Source organism: Pangasianodon hypophthalmus, chromosome 2, assembly GCF_027358585.1.
Source record: "Pangasianodon hypophthalmus isolate fPanHyp1 chromosome 2, fPanHyp1.pri, whole genome shotgun sequence".
Taxonomy (NCBI): Eukaryota; Metazoa; Chordata; class Actinopteri; order Siluriformes; family Pangasiidae; genus Pangasianodon; species Pangasianodon hypophthalmus.
The window spans coordinates 6,727,791-6,754,979 of NC_069711.1; the positions used below are offsets into that span (position 1 = coordinate 6,727,791).

General features: G+C 37.4%; 2 protein-coding genes across 2 annotated transcripts in view; both read right to left on the reverse strand.

Annotated features, from left to right (window-relative positions):
* Nucleotides 1-605: 605 nt before the first annotated feature.
* Nucleotides 606-8,387, reverse strand: rhebl1 (Ras homolog, mTORC1 binding like 1). Its single transcript, XM_053231959.1, has 8 exons — nucleotides 7,871-8,387; nucleotides 7,364-7,435; nucleotides 5,332-5,399; nucleotides 4,136-4,218; nucleotides 3,955-4,011; nucleotides 3,816-3,863; nucleotides 3,609-3,690; nucleotides 606-3,510 (listed from the first exon to the last, which is right to left on the reverse strand). The coding sequence occupies exons 1-8, from the start codon at nucleotides 7,920-7,922 to the stop codon at nucleotides 3,418-3,420; spliced, it is 555 nt and encodes a 184-aa protein (XP_053087934.1). The 5' UTR covers nucleotides 7,923-8,387; the 3' UTR covers nucleotides 606-3,417.
* Nucleotides 8,388-21,746: 13,359 nt separating this feature from the next.
* cntn4 (contactin 4) overlaps nucleotides 21,747-27,189 on the reverse strand; it is a 158,116-nt gene continuing 152,673 nt past the window's right edge. The window contains exons 20-23 of the mRNA XM_026918278.3: nucleotides 24,101-24,287; nucleotides 23,823-23,935; nucleotides 23,218-23,386; nucleotides 21,747-21,998 (exon numbers count right to left, since the gene is read on the reverse strand). Of these exons, the coding sequence (XP_026774079.1) occupies nucleotides 21,907-21,998; nucleotides 23,218-23,386; nucleotides 23,823-23,935; nucleotides 24,101-24,287 (561 nt within the window). The 3' untranslated portion in view covers nucleotides 21,747-21,906. The remainder of the gene's footprint in view (nucleotides 21,999-23,217; nucleotides 23,387-23,822; nucleotides 23,936-24,100; nucleotides 24,288-27,189) is intronic.

Sequence of the window (27,189 nt, forward strand, 5' to 3'; positions counted from 1 at the left end):
CAAGTGAACAGTCAGTTCTTGAAATTGATGTGTTGGAAGCAGGAAAAATGGGCAAGAATAAGGATTTGAGCGACTTCAACACAGGCCAAATTGTGATGGCTAGACGACTGAGTCAGAGCATCTCCAAAATGGCAGGTCTTGTGGGGTGTTCCCGATATGCAGTGATTAGTACCTACCAAAACTGATGCCAATGTTATTTACGTTATTTAATGTTATGGCTGATTGGCTGATGTTATGGCTGATATAAAATTTGCTCAGTTAGGAGTAAGTAAGTCAAGTACAAAGTCTTTAGTTATATATTTGCGTTATCAGGCTAATGGTATTTGTTCATAGACAGCTTCATAAAAACGTGCCATTGAAACAAAGCAATAGAACAATATCATTATACAGTCATTTCTAACATACAAACAACTTCTGCCTTCAAACTTTGCGCCACACCTCCTGTCTGTGTCTGGTGCTTGCGTAGAATAAAACAGACCTTTGTGTTGAGGAAGAAAGTGATTCCTGTTTCAGCTGTAAGAGCTACTTTGTTGATTGAAAATAACACCATTTTGGATTGTGTGAGATTTATCAGTCAACAGTCAAAGAACAGCAGATAGACAACATTTAAAGGAGTAAAGATTTTATTTGTATATACAAAATTGTTTACAGCAAGATTTTCTGAATTAACTATGACCTCCACAGCAGAGACTCAGAGGTTTAGGGGCATATCACAAGAGGATTCCCCATAAGTACAAACTTTAGGTGACATTGAGAAGAAGAACCCTGAAAGAGCACCATGAACTTGAAGGAATTTTAATGTGTCTGAATATTTTATAACCGAATGGATGCTGGTGACTTTCCTCCCTCTAACAGTAATCTGAGGACAACTACCTGCTTATTTGTATGCCATCATACTTTGTCAGTTATCATGCTGAATTCCAGAAATAGCCAATCTTTATGCTAAAAGACAATGAATGATTTTAAATTAACCTATTATGTCATGCAATTTTTATCCCCATCTTGACATGTGCACCCAAGACCATGCGATAAATCCAGCACCAAGCTGCTAGCCTAAATAAGACGTATACAAACTGCAATCTGATGCCGGATGAGTGTGGAGTTTTGATGTTACACTGCATAAGGAATACAGGACAAATAGTTCAATGCTTGGACATGAGCACAGACCAGAGGTGGTTTGGGGGTAAAGGCACTTAACACAGCACCACCTCTCTTTCTTAAAATATCAGTTATCCCCGCTAATCAAAATAAAGACAACAACGCTCCCCTTCAGCACCCAAAAAAGGACACAATCAAGTTTTCTACTATGGGAAAAAAAAAAACAGCTCTGAAGTAAAGCAAAGGGCTGATCAAGCATTAAATATTTTAGTATTCAATATGTAGGATTTCCACAATACTGCTAATTTCAAGTTAAATCAAACCAATCAAGCTTAAACTGTCAATGTTGAAGACCAATCCAATTCCATTAGTCCAGTAAACAATGTGCTTTGTAGAACCACAAATGTGCTGAAGACTTTCTCAGACCACATACCTGAGAACATATCTGTACGGCTTGAATACTTTTATATGACACCATTAAATAAGAAACATGCTAGGAAATGTCTATGGAACAAACAATACAAATTGGAAAACGCTCCAATCTATAACACTGCGGTATCTTAATATGAGATTGTTAATACAGTTGCTAATTACTAACAACTGTACTTTGAGTTTTTGATGTAACGGTTTTGATAGCATTTCCACTGGAGATAAACGAGCATGCCATCTGAAGCTGATTGGATTCATCATAGAGTTCGGATGTCTGGGTGTTAAGGGATAAATCTCTTAAACTTTCTGTGACGATCACTTTCTGAACGAAGATAGCTGCTAGAAAATGAGATGATTTAGACAGATGATCTAGATAAATGAGCCATAAATAAGCAGTCAGGTTTCCCAGGCGTTTGGGTTGGAGGAGATCAAAAACCAGTAGATCAGACTGAAGTTATGTTTTTTCCCTCCCAAACTCAGGTGTGAGGGTTTTCTCTTTCCTACCCCAATATGCAACGTTATGTTACTGCCAACTTACTGTTAGCTTATTTTCTCCAGAACAAATTCTTTGTTTCTCAGTGGTTCTTAATGGATAAATACATGTTCTGAGAGATTTGAATCACTAAATATTCCTTTCAATGTCTGAAGCATCAGGTTCCAAGGTTTTGTTGAATTTTCAAATTTCAGCAGCTTAGGATATGCTATTTTTCAGACTTTGCTGTACAATTATGAAGTTTATCCCTGATTTGAATCTAAACAACTAATCAACTCCTAATTTATCCTCTACCATCCCATAAAACCTGATTAATCGCTTCACCTCGAAAGCAAAAACAAACCAACTACATTATTCCTGGGGCATAAAAGTCAAAGAATTTATTTAAAAGCCGTTTTCATGGTGATCACTGGCTTTGGTATACTGTCAAGGCAAGTTCTGCCTTTCTCGGAACTTTTCTGCACCACATATAACTACATTTCTTACAAATCCTACATACACAGTTGCTGCAGCATGAACCAGAGCTATACTAGACAAAAATGACAAACACAATTGTTTAAAAAACAAAAAAAAAAACAAAAACAAACAAAAAAAAATCTCTAGTCAGATCTAGAGACAAATAATAAAAAAAAAATAATACAATGGTGAATAAAAATTTAAATTTACCCGAAAAAGAGACAGAGATAGAAAGCGAGAGAGAGAGAGAGAGAGAGAGAGAAACAGAGAGAGAGAGAGAGAGAGAGAGAGAGAGAGAAAGAGAGGGAGAAAGAGAGAGAGAGAGAGAATGTGCACTTGCTTTAGGCCTCAGTATTTGTTATGGCAAGGATATGATACCTGCCCACTCACGTCACCAAGAACGCATCAGGCACATGGTTCAGCACATTAAATCATGGATGGATGAAAAGGATTTATAAGTCATGATTCATTCATTCATTCATGCTATGTTGAAGGCATGTTATCCAGCAGGAGTTGACCAGGTCATAGTTCATTCAACAAATCCCTATGGCACAGAGGTTATCAGATGTGTGCTATGGGGCCCAACATTGTAACAAAGTCAGAAATTTAAGAGGTGCAGTTAAAACAATGGAGGTGTTTACAATTCATTTTAAATGCACCTTTAAGTATTTTGATTGAAAATGAACAGTAGTGTAATTGAGGCTAGACATATTTGTTTTCCTTTCGGGGGATTTTTTTTTTTTTCTGGGACAGCTTACCATTCTTCGTGCTTTTCTCAATTTCATGTAAATTCATATATAAATCTTCCTGTCTGCTGTGAGGAGTGGGTCGAGTTTTAGAACAGCAGTCCCACCACCACACTGCATCGTACTGACTGGTGATGATGTCACTCTTAACTTTGGCCAGGCAGCTTGCTGTGTGTCTTTGAAAGAGACCAGCATCTACATCACGCAACATTTCTTCTCCTCAGACGGGGCATTTCCGTCCGCTTTCTCCATTTCCAAAATAATCCGCTTAAAAACTTCTACAGCTGTCTGTAAGCACAAAAAAGTGTAATTGTAACATTCAACATTGTAACGTCAAGTGGATAATAATTGAATAATTAAACATGTTTAAATGATTAAAACGTTACCTGGTTTTCCTTAGCAGATGATTCCATAAAGGCAGCTCCCCAAGAGTCAGCTAACTTCTTGCCTTCTTCTGGTTTAATAACTCTGAGAGAGAGAGAGAGAGAGAGAGAGAGGGAGAGAGGGAGAGAGAGAGAGAGAGAGAGAGGGAGAGAGACTTGAACCATTCCTCAAGTTCCTTACTTCAGGTTCTTCTGCCCTGCTGTACTTACCTTTCCATGTGAAGGTCTTTTTTATTTCCAACCAGAACAGTTGGCACCCTGGAAAAACAAACAGATTTTTTTTTCCTCCACAATCACATTCTGTTTCACACACATTTAATCGCACACATGTGTAAACACACACACTTACTGTATTTTTCCAACCATGTCAAGCAGTTTGTCATGTAGAACCTGAACCACTTCGAAGCTAGCGTCGAAAGTAAATGTTTCGGGATACATAGGGAAGAAACGAGAGACAGGAGTTGAAGTTATGCTGACAAGTAGACCACTTTATAATTTACTACACGAGTAACTACACACAAAGCACCAACCTTTTCATTGAGGTGACAGAGTACACCAGAACATAACCGTGAATGTCCATTGAGTGAGACTGTGGGAAAATTGAGTACTCGTCCTGAAAAAGATGAAAATGAGCACATAATAAACACATCAGATTTAAAAATAAATAAATAAATGCTGTTTACTAACTGCTAAACTATCATGCCTTTGTCACACATACAGAAATGGGTTTTCAGTATCTGAAACTTGATCTGCGTCGTCATATTCCCAGCAATTTAATCACAGAGGCTTTAATATATACCGTAATTAAAATGATGGTTTTTTCTGAATCATTTACCAAGTTAGCTGAACATGCAGGTTGCGTAAATGTTTCTGGATACCAAGATAGCATTTAATTCAAGTCAATTTTACTTATATAGCACTTTTAACAAGGCAGATTTGCAGAAATCCAGAAATGGATTTAGATTTATAACAAACAGAGCTATTATGTAGGAGGAAGCAGAATGACCTCAACAAAACGCAATTTCCGCTAGACAAATATTATACGGTGGCTTGCAGAGGTATTCATGCTCCTTGAACTTTTCTACATGGGTAGTTTTGGAACTAAAATGGACTTGATCTAGATTATAGATCCAATATTATAACATATCTTATTTCATTATTGAACAATGCAAAGAATATGACATAACTGAGACTGTCTAGCGGAGGCCATCCACCAAAGTCAGTAACTGGGTAAGGAGGGCTTTAGTTAGAGAAGCAACCAAGAGGACAAGGGTAACACTCAACATGCTACCACCACCATGCTTCACTGTGGGGATGGTGTTATCAAAATGATGAAAATTCAATTGTGTCAACCATTTCTGTTACACTGGTTTCCCTTGTGCAATGCCCACTGGCAGATGATAAAATACATTTCCAAGATCCTTACGGACCATATAAGAATTACTTGCAAATTAATCATGCAATAATAGTTTTTTAGACAAACCATTTCAAGACATGTTCCCTGGATAATAAGAAAATTTTTATGATAACATTTATTTGACTATCTTTTTTACTTTTTTACTTAAATCTCTAGAATTACTTAACATAATGGAATAAACCAAAGTAACCAGTAATATAAAAGAAAATCAAATAATTTAATTAAAAACAAACTAAAAAAAAAAACACATGCATGCAACCAAAGATCAGATTTTTTTTTTTTTTTTTTTTTTTTTTTTTTTTTTTTTACCTGTCCAGCAGTGTCGACCAGCTGAAGATTAAAGTCTTGTCCATTCATGGACACCATTTTATTAAAAGCTACAACAAAGTAACAGAAAAGAGAAATTGGTTAACAAAACAATATGGGTGGGAAGGACATACTCTCTCTCCCCTGTCAATCACAGTGACGCTAGCCAATCACGGCACTGAGCTCATGTATGCAGAAGAGGGCAGACAGCAGTTTCCACTGAAACGCTGCCCTGTGACACAGCATGAGCAACAGTTCAAACAAATGTGGTTGGCTGCCTTCACATGCCTAGGAGGAAGCACCCGCTAGCCTTCACCCTCCCTTGTTGGTAGCAGTCATGTGATGGGGGAGAGCTGGTTAGTGGGTGGGAATTGGTGGGGGGGGGGAAAAAAACTGCAGTGGCCTCTGATAGCTCCTCCTCTTCCACTACGTAGAACAAGCTGCAACAACTGAGTGCAACGTGCCCAGTGCTTCACGTGATTTAAGGTAGCTATAATACACCAGCTAGGTCTTTATAGTATTCAAGACCTTACTGTGCTTTTCAAGTGAACACCCTGCTTGCACTCACAGCAGAGCAAATCTGATTTATTCCTTAAATCTTATTTTCAGTTTTGCAAATTCTACCTATTCTAAGTCTAAGCATTTGCTCACATATCCACACTTTTCACTATAAGCAACAATGTCGGGTAGTGCTGTACAGCCAAAACTAGCAGGCGACCTCCATGAAGCTTTCAGTGTGACTTAAAGCCATAAAGCACCTTTATTAAGAGACGATGTTCCAATTAATAATAATAATTTAACTATAAATAAAAGGCACTGTCAGTTTACATCACTTGAGCTATCAATCTAACACTATAGCCACAACCCACGATCCAACTTCCGCGCTGTGATTAGCAACGTGGATATGATGAGTTTACTGCATTTAAAATAAATTTGTGACAGTCGAACGCATGTCATCGCATTGTATTTATAGCGTTACACTTTCCTGGGAAATCCTGCAGCACAGCAGAGCAGAGCAGAGCGGGCTAAACAGATCCGTTTTTAACTGGTTGCTAGTTTGGGTGTGTTTACCAAACAAAGGAGCTTTTGCAGTATGTTATCTATCTAGTGTAGTTATCATTTTATTCAAAAGTAGGCGGTGCTTATAAATTAGACATGTGTCGCATATTAGATATTTTCTACTCATTCTGTAATTAGTATAAAGATGCCTTCGAAGGAGAGAAGGAAAAAGAAACTGCTGGTTCTGAGTAGGGCTGAGAGATATGACGAGATATGACGATATAATATCGATACTGTGAGACTTAAATTATGTCACAATACACTTTTCTGAGATCATGATGTTTTTAATATAACATTTTTGAAATGTTTTTTGTAATCAAACAAACTGACTGGAAGCAGCTGATGAGATGTTAAACGTTTGTATTTAATCGATAAAACTGCAAAACAAAAATAAAAACAAATAAATAATTATAAATTTGTTGGTAGTTTATGAGAAACCCATTACTCTATACTCTGATACGTATCATGTATTGTAGAAGAATCCTTGGAGAATCGTGATATGATATTTTTGTCGTGTCGCCCATCCCCCGGCCCTGAGATGAGTCTGCAACTGGGAAATCCTGAAATAATTACAATGACTGAATTTGATAAATGACTTTAACATTTATAGATCATAACATTATGATCCATATTCCCAGTTTAGCTTTGAGCACCTGTCCCTGTAAGGGTCTATGTTGAAAAATGACCTTGTCCTAAATCCCCGAGTCCAGTCGACTCCGGTTTGGACCGGTTCTTGTGTTTCAGCGTAGAGTGGAAAAAAACTCATAACTCAGTGTTTATTATGAAGTCAGCTAAGTGTGTAAAAGGCTGGAAACATGGAGATCACACAGGTTACATCATATCACCCATCACAGTGTGTGTGTGTGTGTGTGTGTGTGTGTGTGTGTGTGTGTGTGTGTGTCTGCCATCACCTCACAGATGGAAAGATACAAACACAGACATGCTAATCGAAAGCAGAAAGTGGTGATATACTCACTGTTTTCGATTGTAGGGTCGTATGCATCTACAAACTGCCCTTCCACGAACTGAATAGTGAGAGAGGACTTTCCTGTTGCAGAAGAGATCAAAAGTCATTTATCAGCATTTTGAAACGGGGATTTGTCTAGCTGGCTAACCTCAGTGATGCTCAACATCAGTCAAGACCACAGTCTCACACAGGACTGGGAATCAGCGCGAGCTCATGAGCAGGTCCAGTTAGCCAGCTAGCTAACATGGCATTTCACTAAAGTAGTAAAGGTTGTAGGAACTTTCACAACTTTTCTTGTGCATCAGCGATCACTCAGGAGTTTTTTTTTCTTCATAGCTACAACTACTAACTTAACTTGGCAGGCAGCAGGCAAGGATTTAATCACTTCATTCACTTCAAGGCATTCAATAAAAAAAAAAGTCTAAGGACAACAGGGCTAAGTCACCATGACTGGCTAGCTTGCTAATTTCCTAGTTAGCAAATACAGGCCAATACCAATCCTCAGTCAACACTTACCAACTGACCGGTACCCCAAAACAGCGATCTTTCTATATTTTGGTTGAGGCATACTTTGTAAATAGGACTTGTACGCTGAAATCAAATAACTGGGTGTAAATAATCCGAGAGATTAGCCACACTTTATCGCCACATGCGTATCACGTCACATGACAATAACAAAACTTTTTTTCTTCCGAGCTTCTCCGTTCACTGGGCCTCGAGTTTCAACTTCACTAACCACACAATGGTAAGGCTTAAAAAACTCTAGGTACGGTCTACACCTCGTATACACGCGCCCAGAATATTATTTTTATATAACTGAGTCCTGCTGTACCAATTTAAAACTTGTTTTCGAAACGAATGTCGACAACCGAAAAAAAAGCTTATTCACCGCCGTGGTACTTTCAAGTCACTGTCGGAAACCAAGTTTTGGGAGAACTAGCAACTGTCGTAAAGCTGAGTGCGTCGAGCGCGACAGTTGCTTGTAGGGCCACACTGCGAACGGCAGCATGAGAAAACATCCCAGAAAACACCGCGGCGCGCTGTGGGGTCTGTGTGGCAGGGAAAACTCGCTGTGCGTTCAAGGGCTCGCGCGAAGTTCGTTCAAGTCACTTTGGTCGGAGCAAGATGGCGGTGTACTTTCTCTTAATTAACTACAAAAAAAAAAAAAAAGTAAATAAAATACAGCAAGGTTTTTTTTTAACTCTACTTCTAGAAAATGAAGAACAAAGAATGCACATTAGGTGTGTTTTACATTTTTATGTTTTTAATCAATGTACGAAGCCACTGAAAACTTTATCGTTATATATTATATCATAATCGTACCATGTTATCATATTTTGTGCAGGCAGTTAGCTTGTTTTGTTGTACATAAAAAAGCCTGACAGAGACATGTCACTGCTAGATACCTGTTCAATTTCAGCTAATTTACCATCAACTACAGACGTTGCAGCCAATGAGTCTGCCATGTTTTCTTACTGACACGGACCCCAACTCGGAAACTCAGAGCTCAAAGAAAATCCCAAGTTTCCTGCTCGTAATTATGACTTTGTGGTGGCGTTCATTTGCGTTGAACTTGTAAATATGATCTTTCTGACATGACTTGAATGCACCATCATTCCGTGCGTCCGAAATCGAGTACTGTGTACTGATCAGTATATGTGTGTAGTATGAATACAATCCGGACATACTACATCCGCCATGTTGGCATTGTCATGTGACCTATGATGTCATAGTAATTGCAAAAACTTAAATGCTGTGGCAACTGTTTTCTCTTGTTTAAACCCTCAACAAGTTAACAGTTTACTTGGGTGTTGTTAAACAAGTACGGTTTAACCACAAGGAACAACGTTTAATACCTATAGGACTTATTTAAATAGAGCCGATGTGCTGCCTTGTGCCATTTTTGATTGTGACAGCTCTTCTGTGCCAGTCCCGCTGCCTGATGGGATTTCACAGTGTCCATTCCTTCCATACTGCAGAATCTCGGTGGAAGCAGTAGGTCATCTTTTGGTGTACTGCTTTTCACCTACTGTATAGTAAGGTAATAGGGATTCACATCCACACGGGCCTTGCGTGGTTTAGCCCACACTGACCCAGAAGCGCAGTGCAGGTTTGGACAAACACCCAGAAAAAGATGTGTCTAGTGGAAGCCACATGTCTGGTTTCTGCTTAGGAGCAATTTCCAAACAACATAATGTGTTGTTTGGAACACTGAACACAACTGAACCCCAAGACAACAAGAAAGGAACTGGTGAAGGAGTTGGAGGCATCAGGTACAAAGTGTGTACATCCACCGTTAAGAGAGTCCTACATAGCCATGGCCTGAAAGACTCATGCAAGGAAGGAGCCCCTACTCCAAGACCGACATTATAAAACCAGACTGGAGTTTGCAGGTGATCACTAGGAAGAAGGTCTACCCTTTTTTGAGAACAAAAACCAATGTCCTAACCAAAAAATCAATATGTAATAAAATCAAAAAGTGCTTCAACAAAGTATTAGTTTAGGGGAGTGCACAACTAGGTTATTGTAAGTTTTTTTTAATTATTTTTTTATTTCACCTAAAATGTTTCTGATTGTTTTTCACTTAATTTTTATACATTGAAATTTCACATTGAGGGTGGAAAAAGTTCTGACATGATTTATCTTGGTTTCATTTTTTTTCACGTAACAAAAACCTGCAATTTTAACAGGGGTGTGTTGACTTTTTATATCCATTGTAATTCGAAGAACACCGTTCCAACTGTGAAGCATGAGGGTGGCAGCATCGTGGTGTGGGGGTGCTTTGCTGAAAAAGGGACTGGCACATTTCCGAAATTAAATGGAACAGGAAATGTGTGAAGTTGTGAAAACTTGAGTTTGAATGTCTTTAGCCTAGACAGTCAATCAAAATGTAAACTTTTGGCCTCAACTACCATGTATATATACAGTACCGTGCAAACGTCTTAGGCACTTTGTTATAGATTTTTATTTTATGACTTCTACATTATCGAGTCAGGACAAAACCATTTTAGATTTCCAGCACAAAATTAAATGTTACAGAAAAATGTTTGTATGTCAGTAAAGAAAGCAGCATATTACATAAGAGACACTTTTCAGACAAAAAAACATAATGAAGGCTGCTGGGTTTTGCTGCAAAAATAAGAAGCAAGTGTGACAGTTAAAGTCTCCAGAAGAACTGTGGCTGCTTCTGCAAGATGCTCAGTAAAACTTACAGCTCATTTCCTTATAAAACTGTACAAATTGTACCTGAGACTACTATTTTTTTTTTAAAGCAAATGGTTGTCACACCAGATATTGACTTTGTTTCATTTATTACTGTTTACTGCTCTTTATAGTATTTTTTAAATGTAGAAACATTTAATTTCATTATTTTTGAAGGCATCTTTGCTCTACAGCATTTTTTTGCATGTGTCTAAGACTTTTGCACAGTATCTATGTATCTTTGTGTGTGTGTGTGTGTGTATATATATATCTATATATATATATATATATATATATATATATATATATATATATATATATACGTACACACACAGTTTCCTCCTACCTGTCAAAATGTTAGTGTAGTGTGCGGTGGTGCTCTGTAATGTGTGAACAAACAAAGAAACAAATAAATAAATAAATAGATAACGTGTCCTGAGCTGAATGCATCGAAAAAGAATTGTTAGGCACATGATTATCTGTGTGGGTGCAGAGCTGCATTATGTGGCACTGTTCAGCTGTTCTGCGGTTAGTAGCTCTGGTAAACAGCATCAAATTCAAATTTCTGTGCAAGCCCAAAGAAGCACCAAGTGGCCCATCAATCCCAGTGATTAACCTTCCGGTCCTCTGAATATTGCTTAAAATGTAAATGTAACGACACCAAAACACGTTACTATAAAAAAAAATTTCACACTTTAACCTAATTCCTTTATGTGTATCTATTTAATTATGTTTTATTTATTATTTGTTTAGTACACTTACTGTTTGATTTGCTAGGGAAAAATGTTTTAGCCATGTTGCGGATGATCCTATATAAGTCTATGGGGCAAAATGCCAACGTTATGAACTTCAGTGATTTGGAAGCTACAGATCTTAATTTAGTCTGATGTAACAGTTAGCTATATTTATCTTTCTAGTTTGCATAAGCAAATGCTTAACAGTGGCGGATGGGGAATAGGGGTAGCACAGATGGGTGTTAATGAAGTATATACTTGTGTATGTTCTTTTTTTTTTTTTAAATCTGTTTCATCTGTTAGTCTGCTCCTGTTTAATTCTCAATCTCTCCTCATAAGTAAGAGCATTAAAAGACGTTTCCAAAATCAGGTTAAAAAATTTAGTAGTTACAGCTAGATATCTAGACCTATAAATAAACAACAAACAAACAGAAATAATCAAACATTACTTCATACTTACAATTTATTTACAATACGTACCAATTACAAAGATAAACTAACAAGCTATACTAGTTGTGTGAAATTGTTATGGATTTGGTTACTGATCGTCATGCCATGTCAGTCATGTTCATTACCTTTTCAGTGATTGGCAGTTGGTTATGAGGTCATCATATGGAAAAGCTGTGCATCTGGGACGGCCCAAGTGAAGAGCGAACCGTCCAATAAACACTGAGATAATTTTTTCTATGAAAAACCTTTTTTTTTTCTACCAATGCCTATCTGCCTATCCTATCTGATATCTGAAACAATATAGAATTTTAAATTTTGTCTGATTTAATGCTTTATAGCTTGTTTACCTAATAATACCTAGCTGTATATTCATTATAATCTGTCTTGAAAAACCTGAGTTACCTAATTATATTTGCCCAGTTTATACAGCATTTCTACTGGTAATGAAGCATTTAAACATAAATATTAAGAAAAAGAAGTAGGAAATATGTTGAATTGAAATGTACACATTTCCCTCTCACAGCCTAGTGGCTCACTGTGGTACCATTCTTTAAATTTCCACTATAATAGTGGAAATATAATAATTGAAGAATAGTAATAAAAGTGTTCTTAGGAGTAAAAATATGAATATTAGTATGAAGGGTTCTATTATCAAACTTCTGGTATTCAGCTAGTAGTACTTATTAATGTAGGATGTAGTATGTATAAATATAAGATCCACTGATGAGTTTATCAGTGAGTGTGGTGGTGTGGGCATGGCCAAGTGTCAGCTGTGGGTGGAGAGGAGGCGGGTCGAACCGGCAGGTAACGTGTGATGATTCTCACCTGTGTCTTATTACCACCAGTCTACTTATGTGTGTCTCTTTGTGAGTTTAGTGACTCCTGTAACCAGACGGAGAGAGAATGAGAGAGAGCGAGAGTGAGAACTAGCTAGCTAGCTCACTCGCTCTTGCTCTCTAGCTAGCCGGCAGGGCTTGCGAGATACGCACACACACCCTGCGGAGCGTGACCTTGAATTTGATGGAGCGAAAGCTGCGAGAACGGAACAGACCCGTTTCTTTTCAGTTAATAATAATAATAATAATAATAATAATAATAATAATAATGATAATAAAAACATATATGAAATATTAATTCAGTCCATTTTAATTGCATTTTTGGGGCAAATTAAGTTAATATAACAAGCTGTTTTCATAAGTTATAATGCACGTTGGTCATTTAATCCACAAGCCAATCTTTCATAACTAATTGATAACCAACTGACTAGCTAGTTTATTAGCTAACCAATCATCTAGCTAGTTAACGTTCTATGTGTAGAACTTTATAGAGGTGACTGTATGACATAGTATTTGATATAAAACCCGTTGTCATATGGTCATTGTTCCCTTTCTTCTTCTTGCCTAGTACACATTGGACCTCATGTACATGGAGCTGTTTGTGTAACAGCTTCTGATTACAGCTGGAGCTACACAGAATTGCTTATTTTGCAATTATTTGCTTATTTTGGCAAATTTGCAAGTGGACACTTACTGCTAGACTGTATATAAGATGGGTAAAATAGCTCCACTGATTCCCATCATGCCATTTTGGAACCAAACGCTGGCCAGATGAGAGACTGGCACTGTTGGTTTGCACAGCAGAGCAAATTCGGAGGAAATGAGCAGTAGAGACTGTTTGAGCCAGAGGCTGCACAGTAGAGACAGGATGGCACTGTGTTTACCTGAAGCCATGTTTGTTATGGATAATCCCCTCATCATGGCAGGATTATTCCTAATCTCAACAGACAATATAAACTCAGCAGAATCAAATAAATCCACATTTCATTAAATTGGCAATTTTACGAATTCGTTTAACTTTTTTGTCATAGAATTTTCTGAAGAATTTTAATGTTAGTTTTAGAAAAAGTTTTTTTTTTTAACTTTGTAAAATGTATAAATGTTAGTTAAAGTCACATATTCCCCCCTCGCGTGCAGCAGGTTAGGGTTTAAAAAAATCTGTTTCATCTGTTAGTCTGCTCCTGTTTAATTCTCAATCTCTCCTCATAAGTAAGAGCATTAAAAGACTTTTCCAAAATCAGGTCCAAAAAATTAGTAGTGTTTTCCATTTCAGTGAAGAATGTAGTTACAGCTAGATATCTAGACCTATAAATAAACAACAAACAAACAGAAATAATCCAACATTACTTTATACTTACAATTTATTTATGCTATGTACCGATTACAATGATAAACTAACAAGCTATAGTAGTTGTATGAAATTGTTATGAATTTGGTTACTGACCGACTGATGCAGAGCACTCTGTCTGTTTTTGAATTTGAAATGTCAGTCATGTTCATTACCTTTTCAGTGATTGGCAGTTGGTTATGAGCTCATTGTATGGAGAAGCTGTGCATCTGGGAAGAGCAAACTGTCCAATAAACAGTGAGATAATTTTTTCTATGCAAAACCTTTTTTTTTCTACCAATGCCTTAAGATATTTGAAACAATATAGAATTTTTAAATTTTGTCTGATTTAGTGTTTTATATCTTGTTTACCTAATAATACCTAGCTGTACATTCAGAATAATCTGTCTTGAAAAACCTGAGGAACCTAATTATACAGTATTTGCAGTTTATACAGCATTTCTATTGGTAATGAAACATTTAAATATACCTACTAAATATCCTGTCAGTGATTGTCTCCCTTATGTGTCTCGATTACTCGCACCTGTTTGCAGTTTGCCCTTTGATTTGTTTGTGTATTTAAACCCTTGTGTGTCTTTGTTCAGGGTGAAGTATACGCTCAGTTTTGTTTCCGTGCACATGACTATAGCGAGTCTGTTACTCTGTGACTGTTTTCCGATCGCCTGACGTAAGCCTGTTTAGTGACCTCAATTCTGTAATTGTTCTCATTAAAGTACTATTACCTGCAATTGCATCCGTCTTCCGTCTCAGCCTCCTTTACATGACAGTAATGTAGGGTGATTCTTAATGTATTCATGTCTAGCCAACCTAACTGTGGCAACCTAGTGATAAGAAGGCTAAGAATAACACACCATACAACACTTATTTTCTTCAAACAAATTGCTGTCCTCATATTTCTGCCAGTTTTGCTTTGCCAAGTTTAGATGCTATTATCTTACCTGCTGGCTGTCCGTGTTATTTTGGCTGAAGTCATAGCAAACACTCCACAATTACAATTAAAATGTAATTAATTTAGGCTATAACCTATGCAGCAAAGCAATATATACAGTATGTCATAATTTTTGCATCGATATGCCAATTTTGTATCACTATTATGTTTGGTGTGATTTTATCATTTTATGATATGAGGACATAAACTGGCTTTGTGCTAAAGTAACGTTGAAAGTCCCCTGGTAACACTATTAGAAATAAACCGAGTTCTCCAGTTTCCTCCTACATCCCAAAAACATGCCAGTAGTTGAATTAGTGACCCTATGTGTGAATGTTGGCCGATGATGGACTAGCATTTGAATCAGAGAGTATTCCTCCCTTGCACACAGTGTTCCCTGGATAGACTCCAGATCCACCTTGTCACCTTATCTCCACTCAGTTTAGCAAGTCACTCTTCACTGAGCAGGGCAGTCTAGTGCTAAACAGTACCTCTTTCCCTATGGGTATATTATCTGCATGAATTATATACATAACTTCGCTGCATCTAATAATCCGTTTCAGTCAATTCCCTCACTAAAACACAGATAATACAGGACATATTTTTTTACATGGTATAACTGTAGGTGAAGAAAGAAATAATGTCCCAGCATGCCCCTGGCGTCTGCATGCTTTAATATAGGCAAAAAAGTACCTGAGTTCTAACCAAACTGTCAGCAGCTCCAGATAATTTATGTGCAGCTTGCTTTGTACTGAGGACCACCTTCCTGGATTCTCATTTTTCCCAATGGTGAAATCATCCACTGCTGAAATGTCCAGATTAATATCAAACAGGTAAGAGAGTATACTTCCAGATCCAGACATGACAGTTTCTGACATGGAGCTTCTTGAGATTTACAGATTTACAGAAACCCTGTCTAAATGTGTGGCAACATGGATTCCTTGTGCGTATCTGCCTGCCCCTGAGAATGTTAAACTAACACCAAATTGTCTATGTGAATACCACAACTCCTGAGCAGGGGAAAAGCAGCTTTGACACATCATATTAATATTTGAGGAGCTAGAGGAGCCAGGGAGAGGCTGAATGGCAGACACTGTTGAATGACATTTAATGGAAGAAGGCACCTCTTGATTTGATTGAGTTTGCCTTTGCAATTACTTCCTAAGCTCAGTGGACTAACCTGTCATTAGACACCGGTGACCCTATAAGGTGCTCCCCAAAGTCCCCTAATGCAGACAGGTGACAAATTAATGGAAAAGCGTAATGAATGCAGATGCCTTGGGGTTTTTTTTACTGACATGGTTTGGATCCACTTGCTCCTTAGACAGAGGAGTCATTGCAAATTAATTGCATTCTGACTGATCACCTTTATCCTATGATAAAACCTTCTCATGGGAGTGGGCTCTTCCACAGGGAATGTGGGCTCACTGAATGGTTTGATGAGCATGAACATGATGGGTCACCAGCACTCTACCTAATTGAACACATATGGGACATTCTCTCTATCACTATCATCAAAACATCAACCAAAAGGGATATTTTTTTTTTTGGAAGAATCATCCCTCCATTACAGTTCCACAGACTAGAATCCATGCCAAGGTACACAGAAGCTGTCCTGGTGGCTTGTAGTGGCCCGAAACCATACTAAGATTCTTTATGTTGAATTTTTCTTAAATTTATCACCCATATTTAGTTGGTCAGCTGGGTCATACCTGCATAACCTTTGAGAGCCCTCAGTGGATACAGAGCTGTATGAGGCACATTCTCATCTTCAAGAGTAGACTAATGTATGTCTAATGTATACTAATGTACTAAATGTATTAATATGCTGTGGTGCCAATACCTTTCACAGGAATGCTGGGCTCAACTACAGTGTTTGGGCTCTGGGCCCCAAGATATTCCATACTGAACACATATAATTCATCTGGCTGTAGTGATTACCAGCAAAAAAGCTGTCTTAAGTGAAAGCTACTCCATGTTTGCATCTTTTAATGGCTCAGATGGCAAGTTGCACAAATTGCTGAGCACCAAGTCCATAGTCCATGGACCATAGTTTTGGTCAGGGATTTTCTGTGCCCTTGTGAAATATTTCAGCTATTCGTGCGCAGACAATGCTGTCACATACACCTTTAGGGCAGATCAAGAAAGGCACACTTCTAGTCAACTCTGCAGTTCATGCCCAATGTTTCACAACATAGAGAGAAAACTTTCGACTTGCTTGCCAAATCAGTGAGTAGATGGAACATCCACATTCATAAGAGTTCTCCTGACCCCTTGCAAACATGTCAGTATGCTGGGGTCAATGTCAGGGGCCCGCCCTACAATTTCAGCATCTGTGGTCTGCTGTGCCACAGTAACCAATTTATCTAGGACAGCAGGTCCAGTCTGATAGGTAGCAAGCAAAAATAGCCTGTGAGTGGCATTAACAACAGGCAGAACCGAGCTCTGTTCAGCCAGAATGGACCTCAGTAAAACTGGATGCAGGCCGGCTGCAACAGTGGCATCAGTGGAAAAGTATACAGCTGTAGATTTTGGCCAATTATGCCCCAACGTGTCCTGGCCCAAAGCATCCATTTATACCTTTTTACTGTGATAGCTATGGTAGTGTTATTGTGGAAACTCTGTCAGAAATCTAAGGTATTGTTTCCTAAGGTGTATGGACTCTAAATGAATGAACAAAAACATGATTTTACTGTAGATTATTTTGCTTTTTGACCCAGGAATGGAAAAAAAAAAACCTCAGGAGGTAGCCGAAGTTGTGTACATAATGCTTTAATTCAGTCATCTTCAGTATCCTGGTCACGGTGAATCTGAAGCCTAACCCAGGAACACAGTGTGTGAGGCAGGAATATACCACAGATGGCATACCAGTTCATGTAATTCAGTCTTACATAACATAATTTAAATTGTCAAATATATTAAATTGATCAACTCAATAGAATAAATGATTCTTCACAGAAATTGATGATTTCTATGTCTTTGAAATGCTGTATTTTTGTTTTTTTTTGTCAAATATAATACTCACTAAATAATAAGTATAATAAATAATACTAAATATATTATTATATGTACATACAAAATGATGCATTTAACTGAAACCTATATATATATATATATATATATATATATATATATATATTGCTGAGCACCACGTAATAATTGTATTCAATCAACTATATATATATATATATATATATATATATATATATTAGCACAAATATACATGTGATATTTGTTTTTAAATTATTTTTGAGAGACTATTTTAAAATAGTTTAAAATGAGAATTTTTGTTAGAACAAATACAAATTATTTTTTATGTTGTTTGAAATTTCAATGGAAATGGAAATTTCTATTATTCTGTATTGCTCATTTAAAAGTATTTGCGAGTTTGGTATATATTAATATTGTATATTATATTATAGAATATTCATTGAAACACATGAATATTATTTAAGACTCCTCACAAATTTCCCATTCATGCATTTTCATCTGTTCTTTTTCCACTTCCTTTTTTATAGCTCCTTCCAGACTGGGCTGGAATTATGCTTGGGCTAATCTTTCAAGTGAAAACTATGAATAATTATTTAGGTTTTCAGTCCAGGGACTGGAATATTTTCAAAGAAATATTGCTGCTTGCTCCTCCAAGATCAACACGTCATTGAAAAAGGTGCTTTGATTTGCTTAGTTGTACGTCAGTCACATTTGGCTTTTGTTTATTGGTTTAGGTTTTGGCAATGGGAGGGAAAAGAGCTTTTAGTTACGAGTTATTAGAATAGATATTAGCTAATGAACTACTGGAAGGTAAGGACCTACCTTTATATTTTATTTTAGGGATTTCATGTGAACTATTTGGTTGATGGCCACATTGCTGTTAACAATCCATATTAGTGTGTGTTGTGTGGCTATGTACAGTTTTGATTCACCTAAGCTAATGGCATTGTGTCTCTTTTACTGCCGTAAAGTAAAATTAGTTTCATATTCAGACATTCCGATATTTCTGGATAATAATGCACAAATGACACAACAAACTGTTGCGAGACTACATGTGCAGTACCCTGGTCTCATCTGCACTGTACACCTTTGTAATGAACTGGAATGATGTTTGTGCACCAGGACTTCTCAACCATCATCAGTACCTGACCTCACTAATGCTGTTGTGGCTGAATGAACACAAATCCTCACAGCCATGCTCCAAAATAAACAGCCTTCCTGGAAGAGTGGAGGTTATTATAACAGGAATTATTCATATTTGGTTACATCCCTAAAGCTCAGGTAATAATTTACCTGATTTTGGAGTCATTTTGCTACTCAAAAACAAATTCTTTTGATAATGCAAGTATCACATATTTAAATTGATATTAATGGTATCAATATTGTATTATTTCTCTAGGTAGATTAAATTATGGACTAGTGTAGGATTGTTACAGTGTTGGAAAGGTTTTTGATTTAATTGGCTTTTGGTGAGCCATATGTAGGGCTTGAACCCAGCTGTGTAAATATTGTACATAAGGCCTAGATGTGAGCCATATCAACTTTTTTAAAAATGGTTCATTTCTGGTAGAGATGTGGCTACGCAGTGGTATTGCTCTGGCTATACAGATCCATATGGAATTTTCTTATTTGACTGATAATTATTTTGGCAGGTAGAGTTGTGGCTGTGTTAAGAACTTTGGCTGTTCAGCTGTGTGCAAGATTTGGGCAGTCATTTTTGCTCCAGAGGACAACTGCATCTAGGCCAAATGTTTGCTCCAAGCCAAAGGCTGCACAGCTTTCCTGGGTGACTGTTGCTTTGGCAACACATTAATAATGATTAGGAGAAGAACAGATAGGGGAAGCTTTCTTCAGGAGCAAGAAGGGGGCTGCTGGCTGCAGGCGAGAGTGACATACCTCAATGAATGGTGTCTTATGGTGAATTATTTGTCCAGTCACTTGATTAAAATCAGTGAGTTGTTAGAAGTTCTGAAGCACTGTTAGACAGTACCTTAACTGTCATTGGGGTTGGAGGTAGGAAAGAGCCCATGAATCATGCAGAAGGGGAAAAGGCCATTCTAGATCCGACTTCTGGGCTGCTCAACAAAACAGTGCAAAGTAGGATTTGATTCTGACACCTGCTGTGCTCCCTCAGCAGCCCAAATGACAGTCAGGCTTGTTTGCATATCCTCCGTTTCCTTTTCAGACAAGCCGTGCTCATTATTGCCTTCCAACTCCACCTGATGGTGACAGCCGTTGGAATGCTCTATGCGTTTGATTTTGATGCACTGTAAAAAAGTGAAGGTTCTTATTTTTATGGTGTTAGCAAGAAGTGAACGTTTGTTTTCTGTTGGTTTAATGGTTTTAAAATAGCTCTATAAGATATGTAACAAGTTGCATAAGTTAAGTAAACCACATACTCTTTCTTCTTGCTTTTGAATCGGCATCACTTTTTAAAACCACATACAATAAACTGTATGACAAATTATTGTGGAAACAAATCAACTGTTAAAAACAACCCCTTTATTCTGTGACCCGGTATAAACAAACAGCAGCAAATAAAATAATCTATGGTTTTTACAATTCTAATGGTAAGTACTTTGTTGGAAAGCACCATAGAGAGAAAGAAAGACAGTGAGACAGACAGATGGAGAGAGAGAGGCAGAAAGACGGCTACGGCACACATACATATATACACAAATCCCTGGTAACAATAATTCTTATTTCTGCACTCATGATTGCATGATCGTAAGCCATTCAATCAATACCAAAGGAACGGAGATGGAGAAGAATACACCAACATGCAAAGCGACACTTATCCACAATAATAAACAGTTCTTATCTTTTTCATTATGTAAAAAACAAGAACAACTCTTAGGAAACGTTAGTTTTTGCTGTTGTTTCCTTAAATATAAACAATCTGAAATATACAAAAGCATGTTATACATTTTTTGTTGATCTTTGTCTCAGAACCATTTTAAAGTAGCCTACATTTTACTAACCTCCACCTCACAAAGATTACGAGCTAGATATTATAAGGAATCCCAATGGCATTGAAAAAAAGAGAACTGAAATGTCAGCAGCAGATTAAGTATAATATATCTAAATGTGGTTCATGGCCCTTCTACATGATACACTGTATTGCCCTTAAGCCATGGATAACTGGTACAAGATAGAAAAATAGAAGTGATGGACTAGGAATAATGGCCCCAACACCCAAAATGGAAATCCAAAATCCAAGTTGACTAAGCCCCAGCTTTCTATCCAATGCAATCCTGTGCAATCTCTCACTGCATTAGCATAGCCCGCTGGGAGACAGCAAATATAAGTTAAGGCTTTTTGAGGACCTGAGGAGTTTAAAAAACATGTGACGAGGCACACAAAAGGCAAACAACAGACAGAACATAGAAACGTAGAATGAGATAATAGGACACACAAATGTCTGCTTGTTCAATGTTAGCAATAGGCCAATGTCTGCTCATCAAATGGGAAGTAACAGAGTAACAGAAGCCAATGGAAAGACAATGGCCTTCAAAGATGGCTGCCTTTATGAGCAGCACATTCGGCATTCTTTCATACTCCTAGTTATTGACTTTATCGCCTCTTCTCTTTCCTTCAGAAGGTAATTCAGTGCAAGGACTCACATGGAGTGAATGTTTAGACATCCTGGGCATCTGGGCCACTTGAACAAGACCTCAGTGGACTGGGTCATATCATAGGTTCTTTATAGCCCTCGAAGGCTAACACCTCTTGCTAAAATCAATCAGTAAAGTCTATTTGATTTGTTTGTTCCAACATAAGAGCAGGAAAAAAAAGAAAAGCTAGTTATGGCATACAAAATATGCATACTATATATATATATATATATATATATATATATATATATATATATATATATATATATATATATATATATATATTCAGTTTTTGAGTACTATCAGCTTTGGTAATAACAAATTCAAGACCATCCATCCTGTTCTTAACAGCATTGCAAACTGTAAACCCATTTTAGGGTTTTTTTCCCTCTCAGAGTCTCCTTTTTTTAAACGAGAACATATCGTTTCAAGCATGTGGACTGCGCTGCGTCATAAGGATGTCCGAGCTGTGAGTGACAGAGCTATTGTGCTGAGGGCTGAGAGAGTGGATACGCTGGATGCAGATCCAATTGCATTGGGACCTGGAGATGGACAAAGATAAGAAGGACATAAAACACTAAAAGCAGCAAAGGAATTTGTGCAAAGCTTTGGAATTTAATGCCTTGTCAACTCATTTTTATAATTAGCTTCTTACTGTCGTCTGTGATGACTTTACAACTGTCTGCTTAAGAAAGAAAATAGTTGTTTTTTTCCCTCACAGATTTCTGAATTTCTTTTTTCTGCCGTTTTTTTCTGGATGATTTGAGTTGAGCGGCACTATGTTTGATAGAGATGACATGAATGCTACCAATCAGAATTAGTCATCTCCTTTACCCCAAATGCAGACACTAAAATGACTTCTTTCCTGCTCACTCCTCCTCTTTGTGCCCAAGTGTGAGCAAAACTGCAACTAGTTACACTTTAAGCGTATTTATACACACTGTTTTCATGTTGTAGTTTGTGTGTGTGTTTTGTGTTTGAATGACAGAATCTCACAATGTTATAAACTGAAAAATACAAATTTACTTTTACAAAAATAGGAGTTTCATTTTCACAAAAACCAGAACGGCTAATCTAGAAATTCTTTCAGACAAAACACTAGGCATAATTAATGAAATATTGAAGGAATCCTCAATATAAGGAATATACCACAACAGGACATGCTATTTTGAATTGGGCAATTGCTATAAAAACATATTAGAATATGCAGATTAATAAATACCTGTAATTTACCTCCCAAACCAGACAGCAATATTGCTTTTTTAAAACTTTTTTTTTTAAACATTTCATTTCCAGTACTGTTGAATTCTTTAATCTGTTTGATAAGTAGGTGTTGATTAATTTCCTATAAAAGCACAGGTATGATCAGTGTTGGCTGCAAGGTATTTAAAATTCTGCTTATTCTAATATGTTATGGTTTCTATAGTAACAGCTATAGAATAAAAAAAACTGCAATCGTTGGCAAACTGTTGTGGCATAAGATGAATAAAACACTACTGTACATGCTGCTATTGGAAAATAATCAACTCTGCAGTGGTTGTCTGTCTGCTTTGTGTTGGGCTGCATCACACCACCCCATTATTTTCCTAAAACAGCATCCCCTGTTGTGTTTTATTCCTTACTTAATAATTCAGTGGTTCTAATCTTCATAAGAAATATTGTGATACAAACACGTTTTCCAATAGGCTCTGAATCGAAGTTTTGAAATAATTTTCTCCTAAAAAAAAAAAGATTTTTCTAAAACCACAGGGAAACACATACCAGATATTCTGGGGATTGTGATTTGTTTGCTGCTGCTGCCCTCTCCTCCTTCTCCGAAGGGCTTGATCTGAATGATGTATTCTTCATCTGGAGGCAGAGACAGCTCCACTGATGTGGTGTTGGTCTCCATCACTCTAGGACGACTGTGTCTGTTCTGCTTGTATAAAACCTAAAACAAATTGCAAGAGTCAGTTGAAACCTTAATATTCAGCAAACAGGAAAAAAAATAAAAACAGGAAAGCTGGCCCTTACATTCTGTTCAGGTAAGAACAGATGTTTAATAAACATTAACAAGTACAAGTTTCTAAATTAAAAATATGAGCCAAGAGCATGAAATTAATTAATAATTCCCCTTTATATAATAGATATTATGTTTCAGTCAGACTGATCTGAGAACAACAACAACGTTTAAAATCAAAATGTTAAAAATGAGCGGTCTTTGTAAACATGCAATATATTTAATTTTTGTTACTTGTCACATGACCTCTTTTATGCACACCCAGACGTGAACACACACCTGACATCAGGATGCCCCCCACAAGCATGTGAACGCATTGAATTTTTATTTACATAGATATAGTTTATATTGCTAATAAATGAGATACCTTATATCCCACGACCTCAGATTCGTTCTCCAAAGCTTTCACTTGCTCCCAGTTCAGTATGATCTTGGAGTTGGATGTGTTCCACATTACCTTTACAGGAGGCTGACTGGGAGCTAGAAATAAACAAAAAAGCTTTTAGAGATTTATAAACCAAAACAACAAACTGCACAGCATTTTTCATGACTAGTAATTGTGCACTGAAGTATCCAAGGATGCACTTTAATTCAGATGAATTCATTCATTTAATGCAGATTAATTCCTGAAATTTCTGTGCTTACGAGGTTTTTTGGTGGTCACATTGACTGCTGCACTTGGTGGTCCAGCTCCAGCTGTATTGTAGGCCCTCACTGTAATATAGTATGTGCTGCTCCCTTTTAACCCCTGAATAATAGCCGATGTCCGATTTCCCACTGTCCTTAACACACTAGCCATATCCTCTTTCTCCTTCTTCTCCCAGTATCTCAACTAGAAAGAGAGAGAGAGAGAAAGATAAAGCCAGAATGAATAGATTAATAGATTAATTAATTTAAAAAAACACAAAACCATTGTGATAATTGCTCTGAATTTCAGATATCCTGCCTGTAGACTTCCTAAATAGTTTTGGCATCTTGGCCACAAGGTGTACTAAAACAAACATGACCTCTAGTTACATGCTACAGATCATGTACAATTTATTCAATTGAATGTTACATTTGCAACTTGAAGGTCTTCGTCATTTCACTGTGTTAAAACGTGCAGTGCATTATGGGTAATACACACGGCCCTATGGTCAATGACACTACACTGTAAATACACTATATGGCCAAAAGTTTGCGGACATCTGACCATAACATTCATACAGCATGTGCTTGTTGAACAGATTTAGTCCCAGTTTGCTGTTATCCACCACTCCTCTGGGAAGGCTTTCCACTACATTTTGGAGCATGGCTGTGGGGATTTGCTCATTAAGCTACAAGAGCATTAGTGAGGTCAGGTACTGATGTTGGGCGAGGAGGCCTGGGGGGCAGTCACCATTCCAGTTCATCCCAAAGGTGTTCAGTGGGGTTGAGGTCAGGGCTCTGTGCAGGCCACTCGAGTTCTACCACTCCAACCTTGGCAAAACATGTCTTCATGTGATAATGACAATGTGCACAGGGGCACTGTCATGCTGGAACAGGTTTGTGCCCCTTAGTTCCAGTGAAGGGAAATTGTAATGTTATAGCCTGCAAAGACATTCTATGCAATTGTGTGCTTCCAAATTTGTGGCACCAGTTTGGGGAAGAACCACATATGGGTGTAACGGTCAGGTGTCTGCAAACCTTTGGCTACATAGTGTAACTATGAAAAAGTCTTGCTGGAATAGATTCTACTGTATATGTTCTAGCATGGTCTGGTGCTGAGTGTCTGATATTGTCATAAGGAAACTAATGAATTCTAGTGTTCAGGACATAGGCTGTTTTTTTTTTCAAGTGATTTGACAAATATTCTCCATTCTTCAGTTCATTTTGGAAGATTTACTGCGCTCTCTTTAATATGCATTACCTTTGCAGCCTTCTGTCAAATTAAAAATGCAGTCAGCAAACCGAGTCAGAGTCAGAGGCTAGTACTCTCTGGTCAGATTAAAAAAAATCAATATTTCATTACATTTTTTATTACACTGAATAGCATCACTAAAAGTCTTAGATTCAGCAACAGCCATATTCAGAGCTAATGGAGGAGAAAGAATTTGAAAAAGACAGCCCTGCTACCAGCAAGAAAGAGACCAGATGAGTCCACAAGCAGCATGTTATTAGGCGGAGTATCTGCTGAACTAACATGCATACAGAACTTGACAGCCATCAATACCTGAACACAGTGAAGATTTAAAGCCTTATTAGTCACTCAGTGTAGCACAAAATACTGCAGACTAGTCACAAACATATACATGGATTTTTCTGATGTGTGGGAGGGAAAGGAGAAAGTGAAAATGAGTAATTCTTTGCTTTTCTTGCTTGGAAAAAAGAACACACATCTATTTTTTTATGCCCAAGGACCATAAGGACCATTTTACAGGACCATAAGCAGAACAGTATATGGTTTGGGACATAAGCAATTAACATAGCTTTCAAAATGAATGCAGAACTTAACTAAAAGTTAATTCATAAAGCATTCAATGAGGACTTACTGAAAGATTTTTCAACTTTGTATGGCAAATCTAACTAGTGTTACTTTAGCCAATTGATTGTTTTTATATAGAAGTATCTTTGCTGAACTTTCTTACTGCCCAGGTTATTAGACACATCTACCTTGTAGGCGTACACTTACAGACTAGAGACCATCTTTTACAGGACCACAATCTGAGGTTCCTATAACTGTTCATAAAGACTCAGTTTCTATCCACAGCACCACTCTTAGCTGAATACATTTGATGGACTGTTTTTCAACCCAGCAGCGACACTGAGGTGCTTAAAACCCCCAGCAAATCTTCTGTGCTTGATACACAGTGCAACACATACTACTTAGTTTCAGTACAGTGCTGAGAATGGCCCTCCACCAAAACAATATTTGGTCAGCAGTGGCACTATGGAAGGAGAAGGAGGGCTGACATTTTGTGCATAGCAACAGATGAGCTACGGTCAGTGAATATATTGTATACCTACTTGGGATATAACTGTATACAAATACAGTATTCAGATTGAGCACTATTGTTTAGCAAGCTTTCCAGAAAGGTTTAAAGGGCATCTGGTTGAGACTAGAGGTGTGTAGAGGGATTGAGATCCCACAGGATGCAACAAAAAAGTCATATGAATGGCAAGTTTTTAATGCAGCTCTGAGCAAGTAGTCAGATTTGAAGCTCAAAGGACAAACAGTGCCACAAGTTCAACGTGATTTATTTATAGCGTCCTTAGTAACTGCCTGGTCAGGGTCGCGGTGGTATAAATTAGACTTCAAGTTTGTTTATGTATTGGGAAAAGAACCAACTGAATTTGTTAGAAAAATACTGTGCTTGTGAAATTTAAAAATCAGTCCCACACACATCTCAATATACATAGATTTCTATAACACTAATATAAAATGTTCAATCACTGTACATGTCCCGCTGATTTCTCAGGCTTATGTTTTTGACATAAAATATTATATTTAGTAATTTAAGAATTTATTCTAGTGATTTTCTTGAAATCTCAGCCACTTAAAGAAGCTATTTGCGGGCAGGGAGTTTGATTTTCTTTTGTATGAGAAAAGCATTAATTACACCATTATTCCAACAGAAATAACTTGTCAGATCCAGCTGTACACGTTCATGGCTGAGTATACTGTATGTGGAAGACCTGGGGCATTGTGAAAAATAAACAATAGAAAGAGACGCATTTAAAAATTATAATATTACAAGCCAAAAGCTTAGTCAGTT